Here is a 24972-nt window from a genome sequence, read left to right as displayed (position 1 = left end):
CACGTGCATATTTATGCGCATATTTTCTACATTTTTATTTGCATATTTGCCGAAGTCTACTCATCACCTTAATAAGTTCAACGGGTATTTCGTCCGGACCTGTGGCCTTACCATTCTTAGACTGTTTTAAAGCTGCTTTCACATCGCTTTCTAGTATTGACGGCCCTGTCATGCAATTTATTTCTGGAAGGTTACCTCGGTAATCCCAGAAAAGTTCTTCGATGTACATTTTCCAGGTCACCAACTTCTCCTTAACTGTCGTCACCAGGTTACTGTCTTTGTTTATGAGGAGGTGTGTGTTTCTCCTCTTGTATTGACCAGTAGCTTCTCGAATCTTTCGGTGGATATTTATATAATCGAGTTTCTGTTTTTCATTAATCTTCTTCGGTCCATCATCTGCAGAATGCCATCAGTCATCCATTCTTTATTTTTTACTCTTGTTTTTTTCCCAGATGTTCTTTTCCCGCATTTAAATGTTTTAGGTTAAATCTTCGTATTTTGTGCTAAAGTTTCTCCAATTACCATATACCCAATTCTTAGTGACACATCGTGTATATATATATATATATATATATATATATATATATATATATATATATATATATATATATATATTGCTGGTTTCAAATATATGTATATAATATATGTATATTGCTGGTTTCAAATGCAGTGGCGAAAATTTCTCGAAACTATTAACCCAACCTAACAAAGCAGTGGGGTTCTATAAAATTGTTCAAAATGAATACAAAATGGACACAATGTATTAAAAAATAATAGATTATATTTGGCAACATTTTTGTATATTTGAAAACCGTTATTAGTTATAGTAATAATAACTTAGTAATAGTAGATATAGGACACATGTGAGTACAGTAAAAACTCCTTATTCGCGATTTCTTCATTCGCGTTTTCACTTAGCGGATATAAAAAATGCGATCCAATTCCTATATTCGATTCCTAAGATTTCTTTATTCGCGGATTGAATCGGTACATACATATGCCTGAATAAAAAGCATTCGGTATCATTAGACAACGCGTCAAACGTCTGTATCGAACTCTGACCAGTGTTTTTTTGACTAGGAAATGTCCTCCAGTAAGTCTGCTATGTAGTTCTTGCAACACAGTTTTAATGTGTGATTGTGGCAGTACCACTTGTTGAATTTTACGTACTCTATCAGGACTAATAAAAAAAAACAATAATGTACTCTTGTGAGTATATTTATACATTGGCGTTTTCCGGACGGGACACATCCGTGCCCGGCCTGAAATTTTTGAAAAAAACGATATTTTTGTTTTCGGCACTGGCGATACACGGAAATGAAACGGACACACGGACTTGTATAAACACGATTTTATTGTTTTGTGAACGCGAGTGCTTGTAAACAGACAATTAGGAGATGTTGTGTGGTTAGTATTTTATGTTTTTTATGTGTATTAAAGAAAAAAGAAAAAAAAAAGAGTACTGCGACATTCGTGAAATTTTGTTTTATCGTCCAATAATTTTCTGTATATTTTAAATTCTTCTTTGTTTTCGTCTTTTCTGCTCTTGCTCTTCCTCTTTAACAAGTCATAATGTAAACACGGTGAGATCTTCTATCCAACCCGCCATATTTTCAACTATTTTACACAAAAATATGTAATAAAGTTTTCCTCTCTATTCGGTCCGGTACGCACACTGCTACAACGCAGATGTATGTAAATATAATATTAAAATACTCGGACTCAGCTCTGACATGGAAGGGACACGGCAAGGATATATGTATAAGTCGATCTTAAAGCAGGTTTCCGGCGCAGACCTACTTTAACTGTGTTCTTTTAAATTTAAAAACATGCATTCATTTTGAAGCTTCATAAGCGTGGTTCGGTGCTGATTGCCGGTAAACGGAAATCTGCTTCCACTATGTTTGTACGCTTACACTTCTTTTAAATTAATTTATTCAAACACCAACTTGTTTAAAATACTTTCAACACAATACTAACTATAAACTTCAAATGCTCAATTACTGCTGTTATTTGAAATGTTTATATACATTTTCTGACGTTCCAGACATCACTATAATCTATTTCTAATGAGTGTAGAGTAATAAAATCTCATGAAGTATTCAAAAGCGCTACAGGGTAATCCGTCAATAATCCGTCAATAAATTCCGTCCGCATTGCAAAATTCTGTCGTTTCATAAAGAGCAGGTAGGTATCACCCTGTTTTAAGGGATTAGTCCATTGTTATCGACAGATAAACACTGAGCCAGAGGCGCGCTAGTGGGTTAATTGACAAAAGAATATGCATTCTTAAAAATCATATTAAAGGAAATAAAAATGTAATACAGCAGAACAGTGTTATTAAAAAAATATAAAATGTAACAATAAAATATATACGAACCGAAATCGGGAAATACTCACAAACACACACGAATGAACTTTACATATTGAAACACTTGTGGGGAGTTTAAATCAATTTATTCACAAAAACTACAAAAACTTTACTGGATACGTTATTACAATTCTACATCACTATAGTCTTCATCCGAAGAACTGTCATCATCCCCTGGTGTTATAATTATAGGGTCAACCACCTGATCGACCAAGTTGTCCAGTTCCCACATTTTATCTTCCTCTTTTAAAACATGCTGGATTGCTTTTTGCCAGTTTTCTGATGTGATTTCCATAATGGCTTGATCAAACAATACCTTGACATCTTTCATTTTAAATGTGGTATTGTGCCTTGCAACATATCCTTTAACTTGTGCCCATATAAGTTCTATGGGATTTAATTCGCAATGATATGGCGGTAGGCGTAGCACAGTTACTTTATACTTTTCTGCTACATCTTCTACGGCATATTTTATGAAGCGAGATTTATGTTGTTTTACTACGGCTAGTAGTTCCTTCTTTATTGAATTCGTCTCAAACTGAATACCTTTATTTGACAGCCAGTTAATAATTTCTTGCTTTCTCCAAGCTGAAGTTGGTACCTTCTCTATGCGCCTTGAATGGTAGCTTGCATTATCCATAACCACGACCGAATCAGCTGGAAGAAATTTTAACATTTCCCCGAAGTAGTCTTCGAAGACATCCGAATTCATGTCCTCATGATAATCTCCCGTCCAACACGACTCAAAGCTTAACAAACCTTCTTTTAAAAATCCTTCTTCGCTTCCAATGTGAGCAATTATAAGCCTCTTCCCTTTTCCCGAAGGCACTTTAATACCCGTCGAAAGGCCTTCTATGAAAGCTTGGCGAGCACTTGTTACATTTTTATCTTGCCACATTTTTTGGACTATATAACCTTCGTTTATCCACGTCTCATCAAGATAAAAAATTTTCTTGTGCTCTCTGCGGTACTGTTTTATAGTTCTCAAATATTTTCGTCTCCAGCAAATGATTTCATCACTTTCCAGTAATAGTGCCTTTCGATTGTGCTTTTCCCAGGAAAAATTCATACTTTTTAAAGTTTTCCATAAAAGTTTTCTGGATATCAAAGGAATATCGTTATCTTGGCTTATCTCCATTAGTATTTTGTCAAGGGTGGGTATTTCCTTTTTAAAATAAAACGAATGAACTTTTCTTCGAATGTCACGGTTGGTGTCTTCACCTAAAATTTTTATTGGTCTTCCTGATTTTCTCTTGCATGGACTTAACTGGCCTGATATCTTTCTTTCTCGCAATAATTTAAAAATCGTGGACTGTCCAATTCCAGTCATTCGGGCACATCGCTCAACACTTTCTTGCACAGACAAACTAGGGTGATCGTGTTTTATGCAATCATATACATTTAAAATTATAACTTTTTCACTAACAGATAGCGGAGAATTTTTTACACCTCTTTTCTTTGGAGTAAATGTCGCCATTTTATAACTTTTTCACTATTTCTATATCACAATATTACTGTACGTTTAATTGGTGTAGTAACAATTACTAACTCGAATGTCGAATGTCGAATGATAATAATAAAATAAAAGAGGGATTATAATGAAAGTGTAAGTAAAACCTCATTACGCGTTATTAGTCTTCATGTTGATTTATTTTAGTTCTTAGTAATATTAGGAGGTGCGTCATACCCTTATCAGTTTCTTCTAATGCTTTTATTCGTTCAGTAAGGAAGTGAATTTGTTTTTATAAATAAAAATGTAATTAGCTTTAATGACCATATAATGGAATACGAGTTTGAAGAATAAGTTAATCGAAAAATTAAATAAAATTGGTTATCACAAAATATCCAAAATATGATATTTTGAGGTACATCAATTTTTGACGACGAAGTTGACATCCGTCCATTTGCCTACGCCCATGACGACACCGAAATTCAGGCAAATTTTATGACACTTCATGATTTATTACTCTACACCCATTTGAAACCAATTATAGACATTTCGAGATTTTTCGATGACATCTCGAATATTCTAGAATTTTAATACTTCTTCTTTTTCGTCAAGGGACTTTTTCTATGTGGGATAAATCTTACGGAAATATCAATATTATAATATACCAGAGAAGTAATCATATTACAATCGCACATCGTGGTAGCTTTACGGGATGCGAAACTCTGATGTAAGTTATAGACACCAGACTGAAATGAGTTCCTTAGGTATTTATCCTACATTAAACAATAATTAAGTTTAAAATAATAATTGTATCTTTATTTTAATTTGAAGACATTTTCAAGTAAAGAAAGTATGTAATAAGTCCCTTGTCGAGTTCATTAAAGGTTATAAATCAATCATTTAATATTTAACCCATTGTGAGTAAACTATTTTTTCCCTATTAGGCCGAGAACTTTCTATCGTGCCCTCGTAGATGAAACTACGTTATCGCAAATGTAATAAAAATAATCCGGTCTATAAAAATTAATATTCAAATTACGTATTACGTGTCTAACTAGTCAAATACAAACCACTAAAAGTTTTATAATTAAAACAACGGTTAGGTATATATTCCCATATCGCAATTCAATATATTTAACGACATACGATGCCGAGCAAATAACGATCTAAAATTAATCTCGTTAATGTCCACAATATTTCACAGCTGACGCTATTGCCATCTGATTGTGGATTTGATTAGATTTTATCACTTTTATTTTGTTCTAGATTTGTTGTTCTATACATTTAATTCAGTTGATCACGTTATTAATTACAAATATAAATCTCCGTCTAATCTGTACTATTTCTCGGTCTAACCGACAGAATTGTTACAAGAATGTATAATACGGGTACATTTTAACACGGTTTTTGTACCGTACATAATTATATAGGTATAGAGAAAAATAGATAGTATGGAATAGACCTTCATGATCATTATCATCATAAGTGACTCGACAATCCGTTGTGGATCTTGCCTGCTCACAGAGAAGTCGCCACTCCTGTCGATTCCTGGCAACTTCTCTCCATCTTCTGACCCTTAGAATCTGTAGGTCTCCTTCCACATCATCAATTCATCTCTTTCGTGGTCGTCCTCTACTTCTTGTGCTCTCTGGTATTGAAAATGTTAATCTCCTCGTGTATTCGTGATCTGACTTCCTAGCAATGTGTCCAGCACCTCACAATATCTGGATCGGTGTATAACTGATATAGTTCAAAGTTGTATCTTCGACGCCATAGCCCATTTTCATTTCATCATCATCAGTGGCGTTACAGCTCTTTATGAGCCAAAGCCTTTTTCAGAACAATCCTCCATTCGCCCCTGTCTCTGGCAACTCTTCTCCATGCTCTAATTCCGATAGACTTCAAATCATTTTCTAGGTTGTCTTGGTACCTAAGCCTCGGTCTTCCTCTTCTTCGTTGTCCGATCGGCCCTCTTCGGTCAAAAACTTTTCTGACTATGGCATCTTTCTCTCGTCTGATTACATGACCTATCCATCTGAGGCGTGCTACCTTAATGAATTTTACAACGTCATGTTCTCCAAATCTTCTATACAACTCAAAATTGTAACACCTGCGCCACAAACCTTGTTCTTTTATGCCACCATATATTCGTCTTAGTATTTTTCGCTCAAAACGTTTGAGCAATTCTTGGTCATTCTGTGTTAGTGTCCAAGTTTCTGAACCATATGTTAGCACTGGTCTTATTAGTGTTTTGTATACAGTCAGTGCCCATTTTCATTTACGGCCCCAAAAATCTTTCTAAGAATTTTTGTCATGTAGAATTTCACCTTTAGTGTCTCACATTTTTAATCGTGGTTTAAATTCTCGACGGCTGTTATTTAAGGATTTGTAGTATTTCCTCGTTTCATTTTTATCGAATAAACTGTATACCTCATTGAGAGTGTTCTGTTCGTATTCCCTCTTCTTACGTCGATTGATACGGTTATCCTCTCTTCCTTCTTTAATGAGTGAGACTTTTCTATCACCTCCTTCGAGTCCCAAAAGAGCTTTATTGTTGATCATATTTATTATACGGAAAATACTTATTAATACGTTGGAAAAATAATGTTTTTTCTGTAAATTGTAAAGACTCACTAACCTCAGATTATTTGTAGCGTCTAAGCCTAACCCTTGGTATTGGGGCTGAGACGCTATGGTATAAACAAGATTATCAGATATTACTCCAAGACTTCATTACCAAAAACGTTCCAGTATTACAGACTCTCCCTGAATGAATCCTGGAACCAATCTCAATTAGCAATTTAAAAAACGTAACCGAAACCTAAGTAAAAAGTGCGATATACAGTCAACAATTCCATTTATTGTGTAGAGGATATTAATAGACCGTTCACTGCCCTTCCGATAAAAATACCATCAAAGAGCTGTAGTACCTCGGCAAAAACACAGCACGTCCTTCGAGAGTGGAAAACACAATCCTACAACACCTTATCCTTCTATAATGTATTGCAGTGGTTCCCAAAGTGTGGGTCGCGACCCCCTAGGGGGTCGCCTTAAAAAACTGAGGGGGTCGCGGAATGAGTTACAAAAAAAGGAACATTTTTGTTTATTTCATAGCGTAAATAAAACATGGTAACAAACCATAACGCCCTAATTATCATACGATTGTTGTCGTTTATTTAGGAACATAAACTTGACTACCTCGTAAAACATAAATAATAATTAAACAAAAAGAGGTTTAATCTTTTGTATGTAGGTATATTTAAAAACCCTTAAAAGGGCTACATCAAAAAACACAAACGTTTTCGGAATAATAATTCCATCATCAGGTTAAAAAGCAGGTTAACATGCCTGAGCCACCAAAATATTAGGGTACAACCCTTTACAAAAAATTGAAATTAGCAAAAAATGTACATGTTGTTGTTAAAAGTGAGTGAGTGTATACATACTTAGAAAGAAAATGCACAGATAAAGTGACACAGAAACGATAATGTGAGCGAAGCGTCTTTACTCGACGAATGCCCACCGGGAAGTAAGTTGGTTCCTCTAACATTTTACCAAACTACCCAAGAAAAAGGTGGGGAAAATGACGACCAGCCTGTATCTATTTCTAAGAAGACAAAAAGATTCTAACAACATCGAAACTAACGGTACCCTTCTAGCTAGGAACGTGATGAAATATAAAACCCCCGGAATTACGTTCTCTTCAGAAAAATTACGACAACGTGCCTTCGGCGATATTTAACAAATTTATCATAAAGGAACCCGGCCTTAGAGCCGGAAGGAATTAACCGAGGATTACCTAAACCGTCGTTTTTAAATAAGTAGGTAGATTGTTCCGTAATATTTCGGTAATTTTCAATAAAATTTCCTAATGGTCAACCGACTAACCGCGTATATATTATTTGCAAATACGGCCATCGGCGTCTCAGCAACGGGGTCAAAGGATTAGAAATAATTTAATATATTAACTATAAAAAAAATGTTACAACATTAAGAAGTAAAATTTGAACAAATTTTGAATAAAAATCTAAACTTTATATTAAAACTTATAGCAATAAGATTCATCAAATTTTTCGAAACTTACAGTCCTTCGAAACGAAGATACTTTCGAAAGATCGACATAGAAAAGTGGAGGGAACTGTTTCAGTTCCGTTTTGTTTTTCGATTTATTTAAAATTAATTTTAAAATTTAAAAGACGGTAATTCCTCGATGTTTAAATGTATTAATAACATTTTATTGTGTTTATGAATTAAACAAGGTAAAAAAATTAATTAATAAATTAGTGCAAAAAAACTGCTTTTTTGCAAATATCTCCGTAAATTATTTATAAATTTTAATTTAAAAAACGGGAAAATAAAGATATTCTTGATATAAGAAAATGTATAAATATGGTTTATGTAAAATATAAGGGAAAAAACTTATAGACAAAAATTCAAATTGTGACCATAAATTATTGTTTAAAAAAAAACGCACGGTAAAAATACGAGTACTTTTTCATCTATTCGTCATGTAGTAACCCCCACCTATGTCTTAAAAGCTTCAAATATCTGTGAAAAATTTTTCGACCTTTTTTTAACCAGACTGGGCTAGAATAGATAATATTAGACAATCTCAAACTGAAACAACTTTTCCGTTATTTTGATTAGTTCATAAAGAAGCTTTGATACCTACACTTTTTTAAAAAATAACAGATTATTACACAAAATATAGGTTAATTCCAAAATCTCAAAGTACATTTTCGGCTTAATGCTTCTTGTCATGACTCTTTATTACCTCTGGTTCGGTTAACCACATTTTGATGTCATGAAAATCCCATTAAAATCCCAAAGCCGGCGTAAATTCTGGAAGGATTCTATTTTATGGAAGTATATAACAAAAATCGATGTGTCTATATAAAAAAAAAGTTTAGCGGGAAAGCATAAAAAAAGAAAAACTGGATAAATTCTCCAACCCCTTCAATGATGTCGGAACCTTTATGGTCCTTTAGGAGTTGCGATGGCTAGTCGTTTTTCTTTATTGTAAAGCTTATTCCATACATACTTTATGTTTCTGAAAACGTCAAATTCAATATTTCGGGAACGTGGATGATGGAGAGAGCAGCATAAGTTGGTAGGAAGGATTTATTTATACGATGTGGTTCGTTACTATATGTACATAATTTATCTGAAAATTCCTTGGTAAAAATAAGAGGGTTTCACCTTTATAAGCTGAAATATTTATTTAGCTACAGAGGGCTTAATCTAATAATCTAGAAATTATTTTTAATCCTGACTTCTATACCATCTAATATTTTTTTATTATATTTTGCATATTGATTAACTGCCTAAACACACATTAAACAGTGGCAAAAAAGGTTTTCCTATATTACCATAGACGTCGATATCAGAAGCAGATATATTTTTTGCCCCTCAGATTTATATATACAGGAACACATCCAAAATGAATTTTAAAAATATATACGTTATTTGTTAAGGTATTGTTACGATAAATATTATGACGCATAAAACTGTAAATATATTATTTCTAATTCTATTCTATTCTAGTAATTTCGCCGCTCAGTTGAAAGACCTGTTTGCCAACCTGAATTCTGATGAATCACCCCCGATACAAAAAACAAAACCAGTATGAGTGACCTTCTCGTCTCTCGAGGGAATCCCTCGAAGGGAATCGCCGAAATTCTCGAATAACGACATTTTATATTTAAAGAGGGAACTTTGCTGAGAACAGTTAGTCGAAAGTAAATTGTATCGAATAAGTTGTATAATAAAGTAATATAAATTATTGTGTTTTTAGTGAATTAGAATAAGTGTAGAAGACTGTAATAAATTAGAATAAGTGGAAATAAAGATTAAATAGACTAAGAGTTACAACATTTTAATAATAAATAAAGACAATAAATTAGATTTAATAAAAATACTACAGTATCTCTGGTTTGAAATTCATTACTCATTTAAACAATAAATGAAATTTGCTTTTACAAAAATTGTTTCATTTTTACCGTAATTATATAGTCATTTAGAAAATACAAAAAACTGATTAGGGCCTGTACATATGAGGGCGCTAGACGCCGCGGCACGTTAGAAAAAAGTGGTATCGTACACACGACCGCGCTTAATGCCGCGGTTTATGAGAATGTCGACAGCCAGTAGCGTTATGGAGTTAGAATGTATTTGGTTGTTACACCATAGATTCAGAGCAAGGCAAAAACGACAAAAGTGATGGTGGGTGTACTTGTGACTCTGTACCCCAAATAGAGAAAATACCCTCAAAAGTTGTTTAAATATTTTCGAATGAATATAGCATCTTTTGATGAACTGTTAATTTTATTAAAATAATGTTTATCACCATGTGAAAATGCAGTAATGGATGAGATTTCACCCAAAGAACAACTCGTTGTATCATTAAGATATTTATTTATATTAACTATATAATTATATAATCAAGTTTCTTTAAACCTCTCTTTTTGTTGGCATTTGAGAGTAGTTATTGTGCCTTAACCCTTTGGGACCCAGTGGGACTTATAGATCCCAGCGACAGCGATTTCAATTTGCCTGATGTTCCAAATAAGTCCCGTTTTACATTATATTCTTTGATATCGGAGTTTATCGACTACACTGCACATGTTTCTCTACTAAAGTGATATTGGCAACGTTGGATGGCTCAGTTCGTTCGTGAGTACGACGCAGTCAACACGTGGTTCTTACTTTTCTACGTTTTTACAGTTAAAACAACTAGTTTTCGACACACTCGTAAGGTAAGTTTGTTGTTTAGTGTATGTAATTATTCTACACGTTAATTTGAGATTCGTTTACTTTTGTAAATTGACGAACTTACATCAGAAATCACATGGGATTTATGTGTCCCACTGGGTTTGTTGGACGGGACTTTTATATCCCATTGGTTTTTTTCAGAATGTCAAGAAAAAGAAAGCTTACTCAAAAGGAATTGCAAAAACTGGCTGATAATATAAGCGACATATCTTCATGCGATGACATAGATGCAGAATCTAATATATCTTCAGAAGACGACGAAGAAGACTCATTCCACAACAATGATAATTCTTCTGATGAGTCGTATATGGCATCAAATGATTGTCCTGACAATGAAGAAGAACACACTCGCTCATCAGATGGATCAAATACGTCTTCATTTGATTCTCGCGAAAATGAAGAAGATGAAAATACTTGCTTGCCAGATGGGGAAGATTTAATTGAAGGTAAGAAAGCCATTATCAATAAAAAGAAAAGAGAACTCCCTATGGTATGGACATCAGTCGCAGCTGATCATAAACCCAGATTTGCTGTTCCTCCTGAAATACCTTGTGTAGTTGATGAATCAATTAATATGAATTCGTCACGTCTAGAAATTTTCTTGAAAGTATTCCCTCGAAGTTTATTTATTTTTATTGCGGATTGTACAAACGAGAGAATTAAAATGTATAATCGCACGGAAGAAAAGTCTGAAACGCTTACTGATGCTGGCGAAGTAATGATTACTATTGGTTGTACTCTAATAATGTGCTACAACAGAGTGCATAAACTAAGACATTATTGGTCTTCGCATCCATCTGTCGAAATAAAACGATAAGTACTGCAATATCAAAAAACAGATGCTTATTCATTCTCTCCAAACTTTACTTCAATGGCCCAAAGAAACCCGAAGATTGCAGTAAGATATATTATGTAGAAGAACTGCTCTCTTGTTTCAAGTTCACATTTCAGAACTATCGAACCGACAGTACTAGACAATCAATCGACGAGAGTATGGTGAAGTTCAACGGTCGGTCGTCTCTAAAACAATACGTACCTCTAAAACCATAAAGGGTATAAAACTATGGTGCAGGTGTGATTCTAAGACAGGATACACATATAATTTTAACGTTTACTCTGGAAAGGAAGTTGAACAAGCTGATGGAACTCTAGGTGAAAGAGTAGTAAAAACGCTATGTGAATCGATACGTATTGATAATGTTGTGCCTTTTGACAGGTTTTTTACCTCTATACGTCTAGTGGACACTATTAAATTCGCTGCAGTTGGTACAGCCATTACAAAGAGACGGAACATGCCTAAGGAGTTTTCTATAAAAAGTAAAATGAACAAGGGAGACTCTGCATTTCTAACAAATGAGTTCCAAACTCTAGCCACAAAATGGCAAGATACCAAATAAGTATCCTTGTTGAATAACTGTCATAAGAGTAGTTGTACAACTATTCAAAGGAAAAATAAAAGTGAAATTGGTTCCATACCGAATGTCCTTTTGAATTTTATATTAGGTGCAATTCGGAAGATTATTATTTTGACTTCTTCTTCTTTACGTGCCTCATCTCCGCGACGAAGGTTGGCAATCATCACTGCTATTCTAACTTTTGACACTACAGCCCGAAAGAGTTCAGTTGAGCTGCATCCAAACCATTCTCTGAGGTTTCTCAGCCAGGACATTCTTCTTCTACCTATGCTGCGCTTTCCTTGAATCTTTCCCTGCATTATTAGTTTTAGGAATTCCTTCCTGTCACCACGTGTTATAGGACCCAGACATTGTAGTTTTCTTATTTTGATGGAATCCAGTATCTCCCTGCTGTTCTCTATTCTTCTTAGTACTTCTTCGTTGGTTATTCTGTCTGTCCAGGAGATTCTCAGCATTCTTCAATATGTCCACATTTCAACAGCTTCCAATTTATTGAGACATTGTTTATTTAAAGTCCATGTCTCCACGCCATACAAAAGAACAGAAAATACGTAACACTTTAATACTCGTTTTCTAAGATTTAGGCTGAGGTCTCTACAACATAATATATGTTTTATTTCATATTATTGAATGCACTTCTAGCCTTTTCTATTCAACTCTAATTTCTTTGGTGTAATCGTTTGTTTCATTAATGTTTGCCCCTAAATAGTTATAATTCTGAACTCGTTCTATCGTCAAAGAAAATTACGAAAAATGGTTGAAAGAACAGTTAATCCCCAATTTGCCTATAGGATATGTAGTCACAATTGACAATGCTGCAAACTATAATGTACAAATCAATAGAAAACCTTTCAGTAATTCTAAAAAAATTGAGTTATCTAATCTTATTCGTTATATTATCAAATAAGTTATCTTATATATTTATGGTATCTTATACCGGAAAAAATATACCATTTGTAACGTCACCTAAGTTAAAACCGCAACTTTATGAAATCATCAAACGGCATAAACAAACTAAATAAAAAATACAATTGCAAAACAAAATGTTAATTTTACGTTACGACCGGTAAAAGTGTTGGTGGAACAGGAACTTGTAAAAGTAACTGAGAGCGTAACTAAGACAGTGTCACCAGCCTATCTTATGTTGATAAGTCGTTCCCCATTTATAATTTTATTCTCTTTTCTATATCAGTTAGCGCTAGGTTCATAATGTGCCCTAAATATATATTAAATCATAATGGGGACAGTATACATTCCAGTCGCACACCTCTTTGTATGATTACGCTGTTAAATGATATTTTACGTAATGACAAATTTAATAATTTAATGTTAACACGTGTTCCCGGTAAAATATTTTACGATGTTTTACCGTATTCAAAAATTGTCTTTCTACATCACTCCATCTCAAAACGTCATTTGTAAGGTGAGTAGTTCACGGAATATGCATCAGTCGAAGAAAGGTACCAGCTCGAATGCTTTGATTCTATTTAAAGTCTTCACTTTCAACGTCACCAATTTTACACTCCATACAGCACAATAGTCTTTGTTTGTAAAGATTCATAAATTTTAAAAATTTTGTTTTGGCACGGCCTATCCGCCCTTTTACTTCTTCACCACAATCCCATTTCTCATTTAATGTTTCACCGAGAAAAGTAAACCTAATGATGCGTTCAATTATATTCGAGCTCAAAACCACACATTGTCAAAAATAATTTTAGAAGTCACAAATTTGAAAAAACTTGCTTCAAATCATTTTTTCCAAGAAAAGAACTAAACCAATTTACCTACTCAATGAAAAATACCAATGCAGCGTCTTTGGATGATATCTGTGTGTTACAGATAAAAAAAATTCTCTTCTATTCTGCTCTTCTATGGCATATTTTTAAGGCATACTGACACGTGCTATGTAGCTATTGGAACCGTTGAACGTCGCGCGTCGGTTTGAGAAAAATACGTCCTAGATTATTTCATCAAATATTCTTTTTGCATCAAGTCTAAGCACCCACGCCCAAGGAGGCCGTTGCATAAATAAAATTACGCAAATTGGAATAAAAATATTGGAAAAGCAGCGAATCATTTAGTATTGAGTGAAAATGAGACAGTATTGAAAAATAAATGAGAAAATAACAAAAATCGTGCGTTTTCGTACTCAGGCTAGATTAACATAAAGTCACCCTTGTAGTAGAGAAAGGAAATTAAAATTTAAAAGCTTCAATTATTTCATTTCGAATTAAATTACATTTTATGTATTAAACAAAGCATAGCAATTTGAATTCATTTAAACAAAGTGGCATACGCTGTCAGCTACACTTTCTACAACAAAGCTTTTGTTGAAATTGGGTTAATCAATTTCAGAAACTTCGATCTATTTAATTCTATACAATAACGCTAACTTACTAGAAGTCACTATAACATATTGTGGAGAATGACACGCAGGATATAAAAAAATGAAATACAGCCATAAACTACTAATTATAATAATATCAGATGTTAACGTGATAATGTATTCAACTTTGCAGCAACGAAAAATAACTTGTTACTGTAAAAAGCCAAACCAGAGTTAGGTACTTACTCAATAAAAACTGAAAAAAAAGGATGTCTGCCGAAATTGTAGAAATTAAAAAAATTGAGTTAAGTGGTAAGCAGATTTACGAAAATATGCTTAATATCCTTGGCGATAAATTTTCTTCGTATGTAAAGTAAAAGCTATATAAGAACACCGGTTACTAATTAGGCGATGATCAGTGGACAACATTTTTTGAATTCCAAAATTTTGGAATTTATTATTAACACAGTTATTGTGTATTATTGTTACACAATTTTAATAAATATTTGTTGGGGATTTTTCGCGTAAGTACGTATATGTATAAGTGCGACAGAGACGCTCCATACAGAGCGGCGTGCCTATAAACATCGAGTGGACGCATATAATTAACCATAATTAAAAAACAACGATCTAAATTTAAATAAACTCCGATTACTCTTCAGAATTTTGAAATTGAATGTTTAAACTTCAATTCAGACACTTTAGCCCAGTCTGTTTAAAAAACAGGTCGAAAAATTTTTCGCAGATATCTGAAGCTTTTAAGACATAGGTGGGGGTTACTAGATGACAAATAGATGAAAAAGTACTCGTATTTTTACCTTGCGTTTTTTTTTTAAACAATAATTTATGGTCACAATTTGAAGTTTTTTCCCTTATATTTTACATAAACAATATTTATATCATTTTTTTATATCAAGAATATCTTTATTTTTCCGTTTTTTAAATTAAAATTGATAAATAATTTATGGAGTAATTTGCGAAAAAGCAGTTTTTTGCACTAATTTATAAATTTTATTAATTTTTTTATTAACAAAATAAAATGTTATTATTTCATTTAAACATCGACGAATTCTTTTAAATTTGTAAGAAATTTCTCCCCGATCGGTCAAATAGTTTAAAAGTTATTTAATTTATTTATCCCTGAGGCTAAATATTTAAACTATTGAACTTGCTCTATTAATGATGCTAGACACATTTAGCAAATTTCATAGCATTCTTTAAGACTTATACTATCTCAGAAGTTAAAAGCATATTGCGTTTTCATCGAATTTATTTAGAAAATAAACGTTTGAAACAAGGGAATGTTTTTTACTTATAAACAATTGTAATAACTTCTAAATTTTTCAAGCTACAGACTTGTACGTACAACCATTAGATAGCCGGTAAAAAAACTCACATTTAAAAAAACCTATGACCAATAGGAACGAAGTTAGGGACTATTTTTTAAAAAATCATATCTCCATTGTTTATAAACATTAAGAAGTAAAATTTGCACAAATTTTGATGGAAATCTAAACTTTATATTGAAACTTATCCCAGACAGACAGACTATTCCAGCCAAATTAAAAAAAAAGTAAGTTTTCATGGTGAATTTCAAATGGACTCAATTTTTCCGAGGGTTCCCATATTTCCCGGCCAATGAAAACTATGTAGTCATTCATATTTCGACGAGCTACCGCAGATTAAAAAAAGAGGATTCTAGCTGCAATGGAAGCCGAGATAATGTAAATTTTTCCTACGTGTTTTAATTTGAAGTTCCGATCTCGAAAAAAAAAACGGAGCTGAAACAGTTATTTCCTCCACTTTCCTATGTTGATCTTTCGAAAGTACCTTCGTTTCGAAGGGCTGTAAGTTTCGAAAAATTGGATGAATTTTATAGCTATAAGTTTCAGTATAAAGTTTAGATTTTCATTCAACTTTGTGCAAATTTTACTTCTTAATGTATATGAACAATGGAGATATGTTTTTGTAAAAAATAGTCTCTAACTTCTCGTTTCTATTCGTCATTTTCGTCATTCGTCGGTTTTTTAATGTAAGTTTTTTTATAGTATTTTTCATATAAAAATGCGTGCACGTCACAATTTATATAATGTGACGTCACTTATATTTAAAATTTCCAGAACGTCAAAATTCAAATTTTCCTAACACAGCTAATAATACGAAACCCATACGGAACTGCTCGATCTTTCATAGGCGTCAACATGATATAATAATCAGAAAAATGTAATCATCATTATATTGGGAATTTTAGAATTATATGGATTAAATAACCAAAAACATTTGTTATTATTAATAATATAAATTTTATGAAATAACTCTTTAAGTCTAATATTCCACAAAATAATAATTTTAATTAAATATATTAGACAATTGTACGCAACTGATATGGGAATACTTCAAATTTTTTGACAGTTCGGCGTGTGGCAAAATTCTTTGAAAGGGTTGCCGCTTTTTTAGAGTAAGAATTATGTTTAGGTTTTGATTTCTTACACAATTTGATCAAAATATAATATATATTAATAAATTGTATTTATAAATACATATTAAATTTAGATTAATAGCTTTAAAAACTAATTATTGTTGCGTATTGTGATTCTGCTATGCCAAAACAACTAAATAGTCTGTAGAAAGCTGATAAGCTTTCATATAAGATAGATTATTTTGAACAAGAAATAATGGCGGGACGTTTTTACTATTAATGCTCTGAAAGAGGTAAGTTTAAAATTTAGAATATATAATTTTGTATTAAAATGTTTTCTTATGTATTTTAGTGTATTGCAGTAATCTTACAACGAAGTGTATTTACTGTTAATATAATAGTTTGACAAATAGTTGACATTTTAAAAATTCCTCACTAACTTACTATTCTGATGTTTTGGCAACGCTGTGGAGTTCTGACGTAGTAAATCTTAAATGACGTGCACGCATTTTTATATGAAAAATACTATACCAGCTATTTAATGGTTGTACGCACAAGTCTGTAGATTGAAAAATATAGAAGTTATTACAGTTGTTTATAATTCCCATTTTTCAAACGTTTATTTTCTAAATAATTTCGATGAAAACGTAATATGCATTTAACTACTGAGATAGTTTAAGTCTTAAAGAATCCTATGAAATTTGCTAAATGTGTCTAAATGAGTTTAAATATTTAGCCTCAGGGATAAATAAATTAAATAACTTTTAAACTATTTGACCGATCGGGGAGAAATTTCGCACAAATTTAAGAGAATTCCTCGATGTTTAAATGCATTAATAACATTTTATTTTGTTAATAAAAAAATTTATAAATTAGTGCAAAAAAACTGCTTTTTTGCAAATATCTCCGTAAATTATTTATCAATTTTAATTTAAAAAAGGGAAAATAAAGATATTCTTGATATAAAAAAATGATATAAATATTGTTTATGTAAAATATAAGGGAAAAAACTTATAAACAAAAGATCAAATTGTCACCATAAATTATTGTTTAAAAAAAAACGCAAGGTAAAATACGAGTACTTTTTCATCTATTCGTCAAATAGTAACCCCCCACCTATGCCTTAAAAGCTTCAGAGATCTGCGAAAAATTTTGCCGTGAAATCGATGATTTTTGTATAACCAGACTGGACTACTGGTACTTTTAGGCGACAATAAGCACAAACATTCACAAAACTTAACAAGTGGCGCAAAAATCCTGGTTTACTCCTAATAAAACAATATACTATTATGAAATGAAATCCAATTGACGATATTTTGTAAAAAGTCAAGTACGTTGTTGTGTTTTTATCTTTACCATTTAAACATTACCATTTAATGTTGCTACTCCTAACTGAAAACTAATCGTAACAAAAAAGGTAATAGTAACTATTGTACTAACTATATAGAATATCATTCAAATTACTTCCTAAATAAAAGATATATAAAAAAATGAATAAATAATATGAAATAGCACCTATAATGATCCTATGAACGTGAAGCATGTTTCAAAGCGATGACGTTAGAACAGCCAGGCATTGTTTATTACTTTTTTATTGTCGTACATCGTTACTTATATACAAACCGTATTGTCATGTATACCTATACAATTTTGTTTTTAATTATACATAGAATCCCAAATAAAGCTAGACCACTAAAAATATAACTATTAAAAAAACGCTAAAAATAAACGCAATTTATACAACAAGATTATATATTACAAATTATTGAAAGGTCCTTGGCAATTGTCTATTAAAAACTATAGATCAAAATTTAAATTCTAAAATGTACGTGTTGTTCTTTCCCAACTTCATCTTTTTATTCCATTTATCTTAATACCTCTCTTTTCCTATCCATATCTTATATTACAATTACAATTACTTCTTTTTTTCTTTTATTTCACTATTATCTGTCTTCTCACCCTCTTATTTAGCTGATGATTCCGATTTCATCTTTTTTAATTATATTTTTCCTTCTCACTTTAGTGTCTATTCTTTATCTCGTTTCGTCTAGTATCACTTAGTATTTGTCTCGTGTGCATTGGTTGTTTAGATGACTTTTTTCACTATCTTGCTTTCGTGTTCTCTCACTATATTCATAATTCATAATAAGTGAAAACTGATAATGATATTATATAGACTCCTCAAAAAACAATAGTGGTGTTTAACCAATTGCCTTGTGGTTATTTTACAATGAATTCTGTTCAATATATGCCAATGACGTTAGAGTACAAATTGAGCCTTGCTTTTGTGGCTTTTCTCCACGTTTTGTAGTTTATTAGGTTTTGCGCGGTCGCTGTTCACTCGTCTGTTACTCGACTCGCTCGCTTCGCTCACTCTGTTCGTAATATCTGACTCGTTCGATAAAGAATTACTTTACATAAATAACGACTTGTTAAATAAATAACCGTTGTCATTATTTTTACTTTCATACTCTTGTAATCTTTCATTTTTTTTATAAAATGGGGTATCCACGTCAATAAATAAATAAACAAAATAATAATTAAACAATTCGCATCAAATAACTTCTTTAAATTATTTCCAAGCAGTCTAAAAGGCAAACTTATGGACTAAAAATAGCAATAAAAAGTAAGCCTTTTCTAAAACATTAATTTTTATCCACTAATTAAAGTAACGATGTTGACATAATTGTTAGTAAATTAGTAAAAATTAAAGCGTTGTTAACCAGCACCTGCTTAAGAACAAATCAAAATCCTACCCATTTTTTTCTTTAGCCAGTCTTCTGGGAAAGTACAAAACGTTCCCGTAGGATCGACGTCCCCGAGTCTCGGAAGCTTACTCGGTCTACCGAACTTGCTTCTCCATCTAGATGCCGCTAGCTGACCTTTAATAACACAGTTCACATTTAGCAAAAAGAAAAAAGAAAATGTGCAAAAAAATAAAAATAATAATTGAAAATTATACAAAATTATGCTTTATATCGGGTTATTACTATTAAGTGTTATAATTTAGCCAACAAAATAAAAAAAGGTGCTAAAACAGCATTACTCAAAATGTGCTGCGCAAGGCTGCCACCGGCAGCCTAATAAAATGAATACGTGTAGTAAACTCGAACCTATAAAAATAAATTTACCTATGATAAAAATAAAGTACCAAAACGAAACTTCTAGGTTTAAAGGGTACACGTTAATTTATAAATTTAATGTATTGTCAAGTAAGGGCCTGGCACCATTCGCTCCGAGACTATAATCAATCGACTGACCTCGGTGTAGTGAGATAATTCACCCTTAAATATTAACAAAAAATCTTACAATATTATAATATAAATAATTTATAATAATAAACTGACATTAGAAAGTCACGGGTATGTTGATATGAAGAAATATAAATAGACTAGGCGGGATCCCTATGTTTTCCATAGGAAGCTATTTTTTGCTGGAATCCCTTCAGGTTGTGTCCAATATCGATAATTACGATATGCGCCAGTCGCAAACCCTGTGCTAAATTTTTTATTTAACAAAATCTGAAAACAATTGAAAATTTCTCATTTTTTTGCTCCTATTTTTGTTTATAATTCGGAAAATATTGATCCTAGAGAAAAAATTATAAGAAGTTAAAAGTTTCGTTATTTAATTTTACACAATATTTCGTTAGCTAGAAATTGAAAATTTAATGTTTATTGTTGAAAAAATAGCAATAATTGGAAAAAAAAAGTAGAAAAAAATGAAGTTTACCCTTTAAATGTTTTACACTTTCTAAACTTGACTTACAAGCTCCATATTCTCCATATTCCGCCTAATAAATTTTTTTAATATGTTTAAAACGTGTGCTAAATTTTGTTAAGATCGGTCGGATAGGTTTTGCATAATAATTTTGCAACACAGCCTACTGGAAAAAAATCTTAAATTTTCAAATTTATAGTAGGCCCTAAATAAGACTCAGATAGTTGCAAATTTTTTTATGTATAAAGCAGGGCTCAAACTTTCAAACGCTTTTTGTAAAATTCAAATCGGTTCACAATGAGAGCCTAGAAAATTTTTTAAAGTTTTAAACATTTTTTAGGCTTATAAACAAATTGAATAACTTTACGAGCTTTAAACATATCAATTTCAAAATTTATACACTTAAAGAACATTAAAAGACGCTTCTTTAAAAAAAATACCCTCGTCTTGTCAAGTACTTTTTATATGAAAAGTTTTACGTAATGCGCTTCATGGCAACATCCATAAAAAAGGCAAATAAAATCATTATTCAGAAATATTAGTTGCAAATGTAAAAAACTTTGTACAAAAACATGCAGTTGTATCAAACATGGTCTCAAATGTTATGACTATTGTCTTCACTGCAATGGTCAGACATGTAAAAATATTGAACACAGTAAAATATTGGAAGAAGTTGAACGATATATGTATAAGGAGTCGATGGATTCCTTAGATTTTCTAGAGACACAAGATAAAGCTACAGATGAAGAAGAAGAAACATTAAATTTACAGATCGAGGATGAAGATATTGAAATGGAAAGTGAAGGTTTTGAGGAAGAAATAAGACCTGAAGATTCTTGTCCTTCCAAAAAAAGAAAAAGACTATAAAAAAATTATTGAAGATTGAGTCAAAATAAAGTTTATTTGTGAAAAAAAAAATTCTTTTTTCGTTCGCCTTTGTTTTAACAATTTAAATTATTTACTAACAATTTATAAATACATATTTGTTAACTAAAAGTAACAATTTACTTCAATGTATAAATTGCAAGCTCAAAAAAAATGCATGAAGAAAAAATGCAATTACTTGTTTAACATACAATTGTTTATTGCAAATTTCCCAATTTGCAATTAGAAATGGTATTTGAAAATACGATATTTGAAATCCTTGTCGTCCGAGACATCGATTCAAAAAAAAAGAGCAAAATGGGTTAACAAGAAGCCGATATAATGCAATTTTTAGCGCGCACTATGATTTTGAACTCGCCGAGTCACATTTCGAGTGAATGTCCCCCACCACCACCTCTCATGCATTCCGAGCAACATTTTACGCGAAAACGGTTTTTTATTTGTCTTTTTTATGGATGTTGCCATGAGGCGCATTACGTAAAACTTTTCATATAAAAAGTACTTAAGACGAGGGTATTTGTTTAAAAACGAGCCCTCTATCACTTATGGTTGCACATCAAATGTATGCCTTTGACCTTTAATATCTCGGCAACCAGTAAGCCGAATGTATCTTTTTTTTTAAAGAATCGTCTTTTAATGTTCTTTAAGTGTATAAATTTTGAAATTGATATGTTTAAAGCTCGTAAAGTTATTCAATTTGTTTATAAGCCTAATATATATAAAAAATGTTTAAAACTTTAAAAAAATTTCTAGGCTCTCTTAGTGAACCAATTTAAATCTTACAAAAAGCGTTTGAAAGTTTAAGCCTTCCTTTATGTGTAAAAAAATTTGCAACTATCTAAGGGCCTTATTTAGGGCCTACTATAAATTTGAAAATTTGCGATTTTTTTCCAGCAGGCTGGGTTGCAAAATTATTATGCAAAACCTATCTGACCGATCTTAACAAAATTTAGCACACGTTTTAAACAAATTAAAAAGTTTTTCTAGGCGGAATATGGAGCTTGTAAGTTAAGTTTAAAAAGTCGAAAACATTTAAAGGATTAACTTCATTTTTTTGTACTTTTTTTCCAATTATTGCTATTTTTTCAACAATAAACATTAAATTTTCAATTTCTAGCTAACGAAATGTGTAAAATTAAATACCGAAACTTTTAACTTCGTATAATTTTTTCTCTAGGATCAATATTTTCCGAATTATAAACGAAAATAGGAGCAAAAAAATGAGAAATTTTCAATTGTTTTCAGATTTTGTTAAATAAAAAATTTAGCACAGAGTTTGCGACTGGCGCATATCGTGATTATCGATATTGGGCACATCTTGAAGGGATTCCAGCAAAAAAATAGCTTCCTATGGAAAATGTCCAATCGAAAACAGATCCCGCCTAGACTAATTAGAGACATGGGGAATCTAAAATTGTATTCCACAACATATCTCCTCAACTAAGCAAAAATCCTTAGGGAATTGATTAGCAAAATTGATTATCCCTTTTAGGGTGAAATACGTATAAGCGGATATACAGACGCACTATACGTGAAATCAAATCTTAACTGTCTTTTTCCTTTTACTCCGGTATACTCTTTATGAGTACTAGAAACCAATTCGCTAAGGGTTTTTGCTTAGTTGAGGAGATATGTTGTGGAATGCAATTTTAGATTCCCCATGTCTCTAATAACATCTTTATCAACGTCTGTTTTGCCTTGCAATTCTCAGAAGGCACAGATTAAAGCATAAATCTGAATTTGGTTTCGAAAAATTAGTTTACGGATTTATTATCAGATGTCGCTATTTGCGTCCATACGAAGCCATGTTAAAGTTGCTTCCCAAGACAGGAAAGACTACATTTCACGTTCAGAGCGTCTGTGAATAGCCGTTCTGATGATCCCTTTTAGGGTGAAATACGTTTAAGCGGATATACAGACGCACTATACGTGAAATCAAATCTTAACTGTCTTTTTCCTTTTACTCCGGTATACTCTTTATGAGTACTAGAAACCAATTCGCTAAGGGTTTTTGCTTAGTTGAGGAGATATGTTGTGGAATGCAATTTTAGATTCCCCATGTCTCTAATAACATCTTTATCAACGTCTGTTTTGCCTTGCAATTCTCAGAAGGCACAGATTAAAGCATAAATCTGAATTTGGTTTCGAAAAATTAGTTTACGGATTTATTATCAGATGTCGCTATTTGCGTCCATACGAAGCCATGTTAAAGTTGCTTCCCAAGACAGGAAAGACTACATTTCACGTTCAGAGCGTCTGTGAATAGCCGTTCTGATGATCCCTTTTAGGGTGAAATACGTTTAAGCGGATATACAAACGCACTATACGTGAAATCAAATCTTAACTGTCTTTTTCCTTTTACTCCGGTATACTCTTTATGAGTATTAGAAACCAATTCGCTAAGGATTTTTGCTTAGTTGAGGAGATATGTTGTGGAATGCAATTTTAGATTCCCCATGTCTCTAATAACATCTTTATCAACGTCTGTTTTGCCTTGCAATTCTCAGAAGGCACAGATTAAAGCATAAATCTGAATTTGGTTTCGAAAAATTAGTTTACGGATTTATTATCAGATGTCGCTATTTGCGTCCATACGAAGCCATGTTAAAGTTGCTTCCCAAGACAGGAAAGACTACATTTCACGTTCAGAGCGTCTGTGAATAGCCGTTCTGATGATCCCTTTTAGGGTGAAATACGTTTAAGCGGATATACAGACGCACTATACGTGAAATCAAATCTTAACTGTCTTTTTCCTTTTACTCCGGTATACTCGTTATGAGTACTAGAAACCAATTCGCTAAGGGTTTTTGCTTAGTTGAGGAGATATGTTGTGGAATGCAATTTTAGATTCCCCATGTCTCTAATAACATCTTTATCAACGTCTGTTTTGCCTTGCAATTCTCAGAAGGCACAGATTAAAGCATAAATCTGAATTTGGTTTCGAAAAATTAGTTTACGGATTTATTATCAGATGTCGCTATTTGCGTCCATACGAAGCCATGTTAAAGTTGCTTCCCAAGACAGGAAAGACTACATTTCACGTTCAGAGCGTCTGTGAATAGCCGTTCTGATGATCCCTTTTAGGGTGAAATACGTTTAAGCGGATATACAGACGCACTATACGTGAAATCAAATCTTAACTGTCTTTTTCCTTTTACTCCGGTATACTCTTTATGAGTACTAGAAACCAATTCGCTAAGGGTTTTTGCTTAGTTGAGGAGATATGCTGTGGAATGCAATTTTAGATTCCCCATATCTCTAATAACATCTTTATCAACGTCTGTTTTGCCTTGCAATTCTCAGAAGGCACAGATTAAAGCATAAATCTGAATTTGGTTTCGAAAAATTAGTTTACGGATTTATTATCAGATGTCGCTATTTGCGTCCATACGAAGCCATGTTAAAGTTGCTTCCCAAGACAGGAAAGACTACATTTCACGTTCAGAGCGTCTGTGAATAGCCGTTCTGATGATCCCTTTTAGGGTGAAATACGTTTAAGCGGATATACAGACGCACTATACGTGAAATCAAATCTTAACTGTCTTTTTCCTTTTATAAACAAAGTTATTATACCAATATTGTGAATTAAAAATGCAGTTAATATAAATTTATTAC

At 32.3% G+C, this 24972-nt stretch overlaps 1 protein-coding gene across 2 annotated transcripts in view; it reads right to left on the bottom strand.

Moving 5' to 3' along the window:
• LOC140434311 (transmembrane protein 65) overlaps positions 1 to 24972 on the bottom strand; it is a 97492-nt gene that overhangs the window by 36860 nt on the left and 35660 nt on the right. The window contains exon 2 of one of the 2 annotated variants that reach the window (XM_072522473.1): positions 19509 to 19634. The exons of the other annotated variant lie outside the window; for it this stretch is intronic. Coding sequence (XP_072378574.1) covers positions 19509 to 19634 — 126 coding nt within the window. The remainder of the gene's footprint in view (positions 1 to 19508; positions 19635 to 24972) is intronic. 2 annotated transcript variants of the gene reach the window in all.

This window comes from Diabrotica undecimpunctata, chromosome 2, assembly GCF_040954645.1.
Source record: "Diabrotica undecimpunctata isolate CICGRU chromosome 2, icDiaUnde3, whole genome shotgun sequence".
In the NCBI taxonomy this organism is placed as follows: domain Eukaryota; kingdom Metazoa; phylum Arthropoda; class Insecta; order Coleoptera; family Chrysomelidae; genus Diabrotica; species Diabrotica undecimpunctata.
This window is presented reverse-complemented; position numbering and strand designations above follow the sequence as displayed.